The 12284-nt window shown below is 41.4% G+C and overlaps 1 protein-coding gene across 1 annotated transcript in view; it reads left to right on the top strand.

Moving 5' to 3' along the window:
• tmc2b (transmembrane channel-like 2b) overlaps window positions 1-12284 on the top strand; it is a 54300-nt gene that overhangs the window by 17943 nt on the left and 24073 nt on the right. The window contains exons 11-14 of the mRNA XM_034169807.1: window positions 3604-3798; window positions 3937-4116; window positions 7719-7877; window positions 9806-9934. Of these exons, the coding sequence (XP_034025698.1) occupies window positions 3604-3798; window positions 3937-4116; window positions 7719-7877; window positions 9806-9934 (663 nt within the window). The remainder of the gene's footprint in view (window positions 1-3603; window positions 3799-3936; window positions 4117-7718; window positions 7878-9805; window positions 9935-12284) is intronic.

Raw genomic sequence — 12284 nt, 5'->3', positions numbered from 1 at the left:
AGGAGGTCGGGGTTTGACTGAACTACACACTTTCAGCGAGCTGTGAGCTTTTCATCCGCAGTTTTCTGCAACAGCTACGACTTGTCCTCATCTCTTAAAGTGCGGTGACAACAGCACACCTGCACTGAGCTTTACAAAGACATTTTAATGCTTTTTTTTCCCTCTGAGCCACTCCGTATCTGCTGCTAAAAACAGCTGATCCTCCGCAACGCGTCAACAACTAACACTATTTTCCACTCAAATGCACCTAAACTCTCTTTCTGAGGACCATATGATGTGAAAACGCAATAAAACCTTCTTACCTGTAAATCTGGTCATGTTTTCTGCATAAATAAATGTTATCCATTCTTTGTGCTCAAACGCCAAAGCAGGGGCGAATCCAGATGGAATGGGGGCGTGGGGCAAGGATGTGCCCCCCACAACACCCCTAGATTAAAGGTCCAGTTTTGAAGCCTTTTTTTTTTTACTACAACTACTAATACTACTTAAAATAATAATAATTTCGACAAGTAAAATGTTTAGAGAGAATTTAAATGTTAGAATGAATTTAATAGTTACATTTATAAACAATGTAGGTTAGAAATTGCAAGTTTTACTGTTACAGTGCTGTCAACAGTTAAATATGAGGTGAAGAAAGAGGTCTTTATTTTACTTTTTATAAAACAAGTATTTATTTTCATTGAAGCCAAGAAAGGGTGACTATAAAGTGAGTTTTGGCAAAACAGGTATCATTGTCATGTTGAGGTGGCAGAGGGTTGTTGTCGGCAGCTGGGGAAAGTAACTAAAAAGTAACTAGTAATCTAACTTAGTTACTTTTCCAACTGAGTAATCAGTAAAGTAACTAAGTTACTTTTTCAAGGAGTAATCAGTAATCAGTAATTGGATTACTTTTTCAAAGTAACTGTGGCAACACTGGCCAGGACTCAGGGATCTCTCTTATGAGCAGAGGCTAAGAAAGCTCAAGCTTCCTACTCTTGTATACAGGAGACTGAGGGGAGACCTGATTAATACATACAAGTACCTCATAGGCAAATATGATGTGGACTCATGTTTACCACCATTGGAGGACGACAGAAGAACTAGAGGCCATGATAAGAAGCTGAGGAAGATGTACAGCCGAACAGATAAGAGACAGTACTTCTTCACTCAATGAGTAGGTGCCTGGTGGAATAGTCTTCCTCAAGAAGTGATAGATGCACCCATGACAAATTCATTTAAAAGCCGACTGGATGATTATTTCAAGGATCACCCTATGGTCTACAACTACAGGGCGCTCGACTGTCCAGTCAACCCACATATGACGGTGGACCAGGTCTAAGAAGAGCGGCTTTCCAAGCCGAAGAGGATATGTATATGTATGTATGTAATACGTAACTTTACTTTTCATGATTTTGTTCACAAATCTGTTAAAATAGTTATTAGTTAGCCAAGATAATTACTTCACCTGGTATATGTGGCATGTCAAGATGTTGATTCAACAGCATGATTATTGCACATGTGCCTTGGACTGGTCATAGTAAAAGGCTGCTCTAAAATATGCAATTGATCCTGGGAAAAAAAAAAACATTTATTACACAAATATGCCTGGGTCCTGAGTTGGTGTGGGAGCCCAGGACCACATATCATATTCCATGGCCCCATACAATCTGACAAAGGTGTTACATAAAGTGAGAACAACAGTGGAGCCAGAACAGAACCCTGAGGTACCCAATATTTCAGAATTAAGAATTCAGATGTTGTGCTGTTATAATGAATACAATGCAGCTGACCTGACAAGTAAGATCTCAGCCATGAAATCACCTATCCAGAAAATACATGTGTTTCTGCATTTGGGACACTGACTGGAGACAGCGTTGGAGGTGGAATGAACATTCAGTTCATCCCCAACAGCTCTGGTGGACATCTCGGCCATCAACCTGCCAACTGTACACTCCTCAAAACCCGTGACATCTATGGCATTGTGACCTTTTATTGTGACCAGTCTGAGGAACACACCTTCCAGGTGGATGAATTATCTTGGCAAAGGTGAGGTGCTTACTAACATGGATTTCAACAAATATGTGAACAAAATTTCAGAGAACTAAGCCTTTGTGTGCATGGAAGAAATGTTATAAGAAATGATGGCCAGGCATGCATGATACAGTGGTGACAGTTTTGTGCATGCGCACAAGCGTGCACGAAACTGTTGCCACTAAGCACCGCTGTATCGCAGTGCGAGCAGCTCGAATGTGTGGCACCACATCGCGCCACTGCTGTGGGAAAAAAATAAAAACCACACACCATAAAAAACCAATAAAAAACAAAAACAGAATAAAAAACAAAGCAATTTCTCATATTTAATCTCTCTTATTGAGCGGACAATACAAGTATGATCCTTCTGTTCCTCAGTATTTGACCCATGGTCATAGACCTCAAGTCATGAAATGACATGAATGAAGCAGTGCGCTCTTATTACATCCACATCTGCGTTTCCAGCTGGCCCCACAGATGTGTCCAGCCGGCCCCACGGGTCCAGCGAGCGACGCGCTGAAGGACACCACGTCATGTGGACCATAGCTTACATGGGTGACGTGACATTCAGATCGCCAGCTGAGTGTTCACATGATCAGACAGTCCCTTTCACCTGGCACAGCCAGCCGTTGTGTGCTCTGTGCGCTCACTCCAGCCCGTTGCAAAGGCGATATATGTTTTGTGTAGCGTTGTAATGTCAAGTCCTTCATAACACGATACGTGTTCTCCAGCTGTGACTTGCAGGTCCAGAGAGCTCAACAGCTGCTGCTGTTTGCAGACATGCCCACCTGTTCATTCAGCCCACAGAATAAAATGTCACTGTCTGTTTCTGTGTTCTGTAATCATTTATTTTAGTTATTTGTTATGTAAATGTGTACGTAGTTATTGCAGTAATTATTTATATACTGTCCTGGCTGTGTTCTCTATGTTTTTAATTTAACACGTCATGTGCACTGAGCTGTCATTTCCAGCTGTCAGTGAGTGGCTGGCTGGTGATCAGCTGAGAGGAGCTTTGATGTGCTGTGTGCGCTCAGACATGGCTGGCCGGTCCCCATGTGATCTTGTCTATACATAATTATCAGCATGTCATGCAAGTGTGCCCCCTCCCGCATGCCACGTGTTGAGGGGGAGCCGACATACTGGCATGCCACGTGTTGGGGGTGGGTTCGGCACAGTCATATCCATGTGTGTTGCTTGGTGACACCACACTTGTGTTGCAGTTAGACAATTTTCACAAACAGCTTGAATGTGGTCATCTTCACTCTACTCTTGTGCCGGGAGATCGAATAGCCCCATCTTTTCTAAGTGCCTAGTGAGTGGTGTTGGATGTTCGTGTGTGTGGCACCTGGAATTTGGCCGACACCTGCCACGAGAGGGGTCAAATGGACACTCGCAGGACACTTGTTGTCTTTTGGCCACTGGTGTGTGTGAATGGTTGTGTTGACAGCTCCAATTTTTCACGAGTAGCATCTGACTCCTCCTTTGTGCCTGAATCGTGTTATGTGTGAAGGGGCCCTAAACAATACACTACAAAGAAGTGAAAGAATTCATCAGATAGAATTCACTTATTTAACTTATTTTTGGCTGCTGCAGGAATCTATTGTGGATGAACAGGAGAACCAGAAGGATGAGAACATTCATCTTCGACGGTTCCTCCGGGTTCTGGCCAACTTTCTCATCCTTTGCAGCCTCGGAGGCAGTGGATACCTCATCTATTTTGTCGTGAAACGTTCCCAGAAGTTTGCTGAGATGGACAATGCTGAACTGTCATGGTTTGAAAAGAATGAGGCAGGTTGACCCAAAGCTTTAGGATTTTAACTATACAGCATGCAAGTAAACAGAGAGATTATGAAAGGAGTGATTCATATTGTTGTTGTTTGCAATAATTTGAGATGTGTAACCCTTTTCTCTCTCCTAAATTCTCAGGTAGAGTTTGTGATGTCTCTGCTGGGGCTGGTGTGTCCGCCTCTGTTTGAGACTATAGCTGATCTGGAGGACTATCACCCTCGGATTGCACTGAAGTGGCAGCTGGGACGCATTTTTGCCCTCTTCCTGGGAAATCTTTACACTTTTCTATTTGCACTGTTTGATGAAGTTGCTGCCAAGGTATTTCGTCTATCACTGTGTGCCAGGGTTAACACATTTCACTGGACAGGTTCAACAGAGTTATAGTCACATGTTTGGAAACAACATGGACCCTACCTTAATCATTGACAACACCTGCTCTGAATCACTTAGTGTAAGGGAGTTTGGACCGTGGGAACAAAGTATGGCACAGGCTGCAAAGGGATTGTTGTTAATCCATTAACAGACATGTTTTGGACATGACATGAATTAAGCAGACAGCTAAGTTGGACAAGGAGTTTGCCTACTAATATGTAGACCTTACGAGTTTGTTTGTTTGGTTTGTAATTTGGTTTGTAGTCATGCTACTAGTCTGTGCCCGTCGATAAGCCACTTCATCTACATTAGTTTTCAGAATAATAGTAGTGCTATGTGACTAAAAAGATGAATCCAGGTTTTGAGTATATTTCTTATTGTTACATGGGAAACAAGGTACCAGTAGATTCAGTAGATTCTCACAAATCCAACAAGACCAAGCATTCATGATATGCACACTCTTAAGCCCCTTTCACCGGGCCTGCTCCTAGTTGCTCTCTGTGGCGTCATGACGACGCAGGAATTTCTGCGTCAGGTGCACGCAGCAGGGGGCAGAGAGGAGGTGAAAACAGTCTGCAGGTTCTCTGCACAGAGAAGTCAGAGTGCACAGTTTGGCTGCAGACAGACTGTGCACTCTGACGTCTCTTCTACTTGTGCTGAGCTGCAGGGCTGCGCTCTGAGTTCTCTTATAGTTTATCTTTCCTCCCTTGATCGTGAGATGCGCGCGACCGGACCATCAAGCAAATGTGGAGATGTGTGGAGTTCTGTCTCAGGACTTGTGTCCTTTTTTTTAAACTGTGATGTGAGAGTTTGAGCAGAAGCCTGAAGCCAGACTTTTTTTTCTTTTAATTGTTCACGTGCGCGCTTGAACGAACGTCCATGAGTGGACTAGAGATGTCTGGACATTTTACTGGATATTTCTGGCAATCAGTCTGCATTTTTTTCTTCAGCATGTAGGTTTTACTGCATTAAGTACACAGTACTATAAAACCAATCGTGCGTGATTTATACTGTGGGAACAAAGGAACACAGCAGGAATCATAAATTGGCTTTGAGTCACGCCGGGTAACGCCTCTTTGCCCCGACTTGCGCTGAAACCACTTCCTTTCTGCGTCGAGCACAGGACGCCAAAAAAATGAAACAAGTTTAATTTTTTGGCACCCAACTTGCTTCCTCCTTTGCGCCCTCGTGCTGTTGTGGCGCCGAGTTGCTTCCACGCGGCGTCGTCATAATGACGCACGCGGCGCAACTGGGAGCAACAGGGAGCACCCCCGGTGTGAAAGGGCTATGAAATTGGGCTATTAGTAAAAAAAAAAAAAAAAAAAAAGTAGAAAAGGGGGTGTTCACAATAATAGTAGTATCTGCTGTTGACGCTACAAACTCAAAACTATTATGTTCAAACTGCTTATTTAGCAATCCTGTGAATCACTAAAGTAGTATTTAGTTGTATAACCAGTTTTTCATGATTTCTTCACATCACAGGCATTAATTTTGTTGGTTTGGAACCAAGATTTTGCTTGTTTACTAGCTTGGGGTCATTGTCTTGTTGAAACACCCATTAAGGGCATGTCCTCTTCAGCATAAGGCAACATAACCTCTTCAAGTATTTTGACATATCCAAACTGATCCATGATACCTGGTATGCGATATATAGGCCCAACACCATAGTAGGAGAAACATGCCCATATAATGATGCTTGCACCACCATGCTTCACTGTCTTCACTGTGAACTGTGGCTTGAATTCAGAGTTTGAGGGTCATCTCACAAACTGTTTGTGGCCCTTGGACCCAAAAAGAACAATTTTACTCTCATCAGTCCACAAAATATTCCTCCATTTCTCTTTAGGCCAGTTGATGTGTTCTTTGGCAGAGGGACTTTGCGGGGGATTCTTGCAAAAAATTAGCTTCACACAGGCGTCTTCTAACTGTCACAGCACTTACAGGTAACTCCAGACTGTCTTTGATCATCCTGGAGCTGATCAATGGGTGAGCCTTTGCCATTCTGGTTATTCTTCTATCCATTTTGATGGTTGTTTTCCGTTTTCTTCCAAGCGTCTCTGGTTTTTTTTGTCCATTTTAAAGCATTGGAGATCATCGTACATGAACAGCTTATAATTTTTTGCACCTGTGTATACGTTTTCCCCTCGCCAATCAACTTTTTAATCAAACTACACTGTTCTTCTGAACAATGTCTTGAACGTCCCATTTTCCTCAGGCTTTCAAAGAGAAAAAAAAGCATGTTCAACAGGTGCTGGCTTCATCCTTAAATAGGGGACACCTGATTCACACCTGTTTGTTCCACAAAATTGACAAACTCACTGACTGAATCCCACATTACTATTATTGTGAACACCCCCTTTTCTACTTTTTTTTTTTACTAATAGCCCAATTTTATAGCCTTAAGAGTGTACATATAATGAATGCTTGGTCTTGTTGGATTTGTGAGAATCTACTGAATCTACTGGTACCTTGTTTCCCATGTAACAATAATAAATATACTCAAAACCTGGATTAATCTTTTTAGTCACATAGCACTACTATTATTCTGAACACTACTGTACATTGTCTCAGTCCACTCAACTGTAAATGGCATCCTATTCAGGAGTGGTAGAGTCTGAGCTGCTTAAAACTACAGCATCCAGAGATAAGCATTGGTTCTTGCGGACCTCAGGACCAACATAGGACTTAATTCCATGAATTAAAGGAGTCAAGTTGTCATCTGCCTTTGCCTTCAAGAGCAGTGTGCACTTGAATCTGTTGCATTACTATTTATATGGCAGACTCAAGTGAGAGGTTTTCTAGTGAGGAAAATTATCTGCATCAAAGCATGTCAGCAAATAATTTTCAAGTGCTACCACCAGAGTTCCCTGAGGTGAAGCAGTAAAACAGAAAAGTTAAGTTTTATATTTTTCCTTTGGTGTTTACTTTCATTCTGTCTTGATTTTTTTCTTAATTATGTAAGCCGTATCTGAATACCATGCCATATCAATGGCAGAAAAACTATAGATTCAACTTTAGGCCAGGTTTTTGGGGTCTACATTGCAGTTGCTTTCTGTTGGATGTCAACAGACAGAGTCCAGCCCACATCCCAGCATGACTTTGTTTAAAACTGAACTCTTGCATTAATTAAAACAGTTGGTTATCAATCATTCATTCATTGTTGAATATGAATTGATGCATTAATATGTCAAAAATAATGCCCCCCCCCCCCCCCCAAGTTAGGTGACTGTCTCTGAGGCAGCGTAATTTTTGTGATACATTTAGAATTTTGACATGATTATTAATGTTTGTGTTATGAACAAAAAAATACTTTAAAAACTGTTAACATTGCAAAAGCAAAGCTAATTTCAGGATCAGCATTTGGATCTGAATTAGCTTTTATATAAACCATAAAAAAGGATTATTTTTTTCACAGGGGTCCAGAGAAAGCCTGAATCTTTTTTTTGTCTTAATACAGTTTGTCTTTGAAGTTGAGTGCTGTGATTGAAATAAGCAACAAACATGATGTTTGCCTAAAGGATGCTTTACCTGATTTTTTTTTTTAACAGCTAGAAAGCGAGAAGTCCATCAAGAACAGCACGGAATGGTTGCAGAGCGAGTACTACAGCAACTACAGTTCATTCTACAATACCACAGATGTACCACCTCAGAACATCCACCCAGCTGACATGATAAGAGGACCCTGCTGGGAGACGGCAGTTGGAATCGTCAGTATTTAAATGTAGCATGGCAAATTGTGTGTGTGCTCCTAGGAATGGTAGCACCCGTCACACATAGCAAGAATGTGCAGGAACCAGCCCGACACAGCAAATATTACCATAATCTGACACAGTCGGGAGAAAAAGAGGCGTGGTCAGCAGTGTCAGAACGCATCCGGATCACCTCGTCCACACCTGCACGATGGAATCCAAAGTGCATGTAGACAGCAGCCAGATGACACAGACTGCCGAGACGAGACATTATTATACATGGCACATCCAGGTCATACCGGCAGGCTTTGCCGTGCCAGATCCATCTCGAGGTTACCTGGTATGCACTCAAATTATTTCGGATCCAATTTTGCAACCATCAGAATATGTAAATTGCGGTCAGATGGTCCTCAGATTGCACATGGGCCGCCGTCGGATAGGTGTCCCATCTCGATGACACCTGGAGGGTTTTGAACATGTGCATCACACTTGGGGCTTCCGGCCAATTTTGGCCAGCTGTGTGGACTCTCGCAGATGGCTGTCAGAAAGTTTTGAAACTAAAACCCAACACTTTTCAGATGTGCGCCAATTCGTCATTCTGACGCCATTCTGCGTGATTCTGGCTATGTGTGACGGGGTTATTAATGTATACATATGTCAAGGTAGAAACTGTGATCTGGTAGAATCGTGGTCTCTACCATGTAGAGATTGCAATATCAAAGTAGTTCTCAGAGGAACTTGCAACTAAAGTTACATTATCAGTTTCTACCAGATCGCAGTTTCGACTTTAACATATATCACTGTAACTCTCACGCTTGGTGCTTTTTCTGGCTAGCCAAGCAGTGGAGTACTTGGATGCAGGTGATGGATCCTTATGCTGAGTAAAAATGCAAAAACTATAAGTGTTGTGTCTGTATGACCACCTTTGCTGTAGTAAGTTTCATTTAGTTGTTAGTAAGTGCCATTTTTATTCCAGGAGCTGTCTTAAGGTAGTTAAATACATCACCGTGGTTCACATCACATCTTGTCAATATCAGGGAGATATTATTTATGTAGTATACAACTTTGCCTGATAGCCTTTAGGATGGTTGGAAACCCGGCCCAAATTCCTTGTTTTTATGATTTAAAAAAAAATTACATATATGATCTCTAGAAGATTCCAAAGTTTTCTTTGTTCAACACCTGGACAACTGTAGCAGGATTATGTATTGATGGTGCATCAATAGGTCCTGTGGGTTTCTTTTAATAATGCTGTTGAACTGCATTCACATTACTACTTCTGTAGATGCACATAAGACAATAAAGACAGCGCAATGCTAAAATACCATTGTCCGTAAGAGCAGAACAATAGGAAACAGAATGTGACCTTTTGACCCCTTAACATAGGTCAAGGTTAGTCATCTTTGAAGTTGTCCAAGGTCTGGGTCCCAAGAATGCTCCTTGTGAATTTGAAGACCCTGGCAGTAATAGGACTGGACTTATGCTGAGCACAGTCGGACGAATGGATAGATGGACTGATGGACGGACGTAAAGTCTTCTCAATACCCAATGGCCATATTTGGGCCTTGGGTAAAAATGAAAAACAGATGACAAGGATGAGAAAATGACTAAAGTTGTCAACCAACCCATTTATACATTTGTGACATAGTTAAACCACCTTAATGTCTCGGTACTGTTGTGGTTATGCTCCACACACATATGATATGATTGTTTACTGTTGAAACAGCTGGCATTTTGAATATGCAGAAAATGTCTTTATGTCAAGACTCCCACGTGGGCGGCATTGCATCAGGTCAGTGTGCAGAATGAGAATATGTTCTATTCCATGTACTGAGATTCAACTTCTCCCAATGCATATTCAGTCGGTAAGAGAATGTGCTTGTTTTGCTGGTGTGTATTTTCTCTTATTTGTCATTCATTTCTCACTGGTGTGTTGTGCTGTGCAGGAGTTTGTGAAGCTGACCGTATCGGACATGCAGGTGAACTTTTTGACCATCTTGATCGGTGATTTTCTGCGTGCAGTCACTGTCCGCTTTCTCAACTACTGCTGGTGCTGGGACCTGGAGGCTGGATTTGTGAGTTCTTGCAGAGTGTGTTTGTGGATCACAGTGTCTCCCTGTACATTATGTGTGTGTGTATCTTGATAAAGCCTGGTTAAAACAGAGAACACATGCTATTCTACAACAGATTAAAAAAAAATGTGGAGTCTGCACCCCATCCCCAACAAAACTACCCCACAGTGTGACATTTGTTCCAATTGTGTACCTTCATTCATGCAACTGTATCAGATCTCAGAAGCTAAGCAGAGCCGGACCTGGTTAGTACTTGGATGGGAGACCTCTTTGGACAGTGGTGGGCACAGTTCTGATAATCTGATAACAGATAATTATCGACGATAATGTTTTCATTATCTGATTATCTTTTTAGACAACTTTAAAAACCATTATTGGACTAATTATCTTCCGAAAAGTTTTTGTCTGATAACTTGTAGACCGATAACATAGTAAACGAAGCTGAACAGTGGCAAACATTTTTAAAATTTAAAATCAGTTGAGCACGTACCTGTTAAAAGTTTCATAACAGATGTGTAGTTCTATCCTCTGCAAACAGAAGAGAGCTGCTTCCAGAAGAACCCCCCCAAAAATAATAATAATAATTTCTTTTAACACCATACTGAAACACTGGCAATATCACCCAAGTCATCCAGAGGCATACATTTTTAACTTATGGTTCAAATTTTAACCAAACTAATTTGGGACAAGTTATTTAAAATTACTGTCATGTCTGAAGTTTTATAAAGTGAAAATATCAGATATATGTTTTAGTTTTAAAGTAATGTGCTAATTTTTAAGGTTTTAGTGAGCACATGCTGTGTCCAGCAGTGCATTATGGGTAGGATAGGGTAATCTCAGTACATTCAGGACAGGACAAATGCATTTCAGACACTCTGTTCAGGCTCCATGGACAGCATTAAACTCTAGTGCCTAAAACTCTCTTGAATATATTCTCTGGGTTTATAGATGTTGTTATTGTATTTGCGTTTGTTAAATCCTACACATCTTAAATGTAGCAGACATGGATTATCTCGAATTTTGTTTTGGCAAGTTTTCAAGGCCTCTACTCCCATCTACTGGCCAGTAGTGTTCATGGCAGTTCATGGCATTATTCTTCCTGAAGCTGAGCAGACACTGTATGATATTTTAATCACTGTACTTGGTTTCAGTTCAAACTGTACAACAGATCCACATAGTGTAAAAGTTCAGAGCGCCCAATTTATGTTCTCACACACATTGTACGTTCAAAAACTACACGTCAAACTCGTGTTTCCAGAAGCAAAACGTAAACCTTTTTTTTCAAACTTAATTCATAGAAACTCTCGATGGGAGACATCAAAGTTTAAAAACAAAATAAAACAACAAAAAAACATTACAAGACAGCTCTGCTGTGTTTGCACATGCACAGTGTGAGCGGTTGGATGCTTGTAGCCAGGGTTTGCCTTTTAGAATAAATAGTTGTGTGCCTCAAGGGCACCAAAATCTGAAAAGTTTGGTGCCCCTCAGATAAGTTCGGTACCAAACCTACTGCTACGCAGCATAGCGGCAAAGCAACTAGGGGGGTCTGGGGGCATGCCCCCCACAAAATTTTGATATAAAAGGATGCAAATTGTGCATTCTGGTGATATCTGGGGCAGATTTGGGGTGAAATTATGGAAGAACAAAAAACGAAAGAGATCCGCACAGCCAGTTAGCTCCCAAACAAGCCTTTAATAACACACCAAAGGTGACGTTTCGGGCCTCGCCCTTCATCAGACAGGATGAAATTATGGAAGGGAATTTTTGTGTTTTTGGAGTAATATTTTCTGAAATTTCGAAATTTTCTAACCTTGTCAGAAGCTGAGATGACCCCATGCCAATATGCACAGGCAGATTGGCATGGGGTCATCTCAGCTGCCGATGTTTTATTAAACATCCAGCCCATTAACAATCATGACTGCCATGAATGTTGACACTTGTTGTGATTACAGAAAATCTGTTAGCAGTCATCATGGTCATCTGCCATTCTCTGCAGCACTTCAAGGTGTTCTTCCTCAGAATCAGAATTAAGCTCAGAATCTAAGGCAGCTTTTCCCTCAAAAACTCTGTCATAATTGTGTTTATAAACCAGTCACCATTTGCTTTTATTATACATCTGTGTAGTTAATAAATAAAATAATCTTCACGGATGATTTGCTCACACGCGCACGTAGAGAATTAAAAAAAAAAACTCTCCGCTGGCTGCTGTTCGCTCTTCCCTCAAAAATGTTGCATTTGATCTGTGTATAATAAAACGCGGCATTACAAACAGAGGAGAAGAACATTTTTTGATGACGTTTTGTGTATGTGTCGGTCTCAGAAAGTCAAATTCTGCGCACATTTTGTCCAAATT

This window comes from Thalassophryne amazonica, chromosome 5, assembly GCF_902500255.1.
Source record: "Thalassophryne amazonica chromosome 5, fThaAma1.1, whole genome shotgun sequence".
NCBI classification, from domain to species: Eukaryota; Metazoa; Chordata; class Actinopteri; order Batrachoidiformes; family Batrachoididae; genus Thalassophryne; species Thalassophryne amazonica.
Note: the sequence above shows the minus strand (reverse complement) of the source record. Positions and strands in the feature narration are given on the sequence as shown.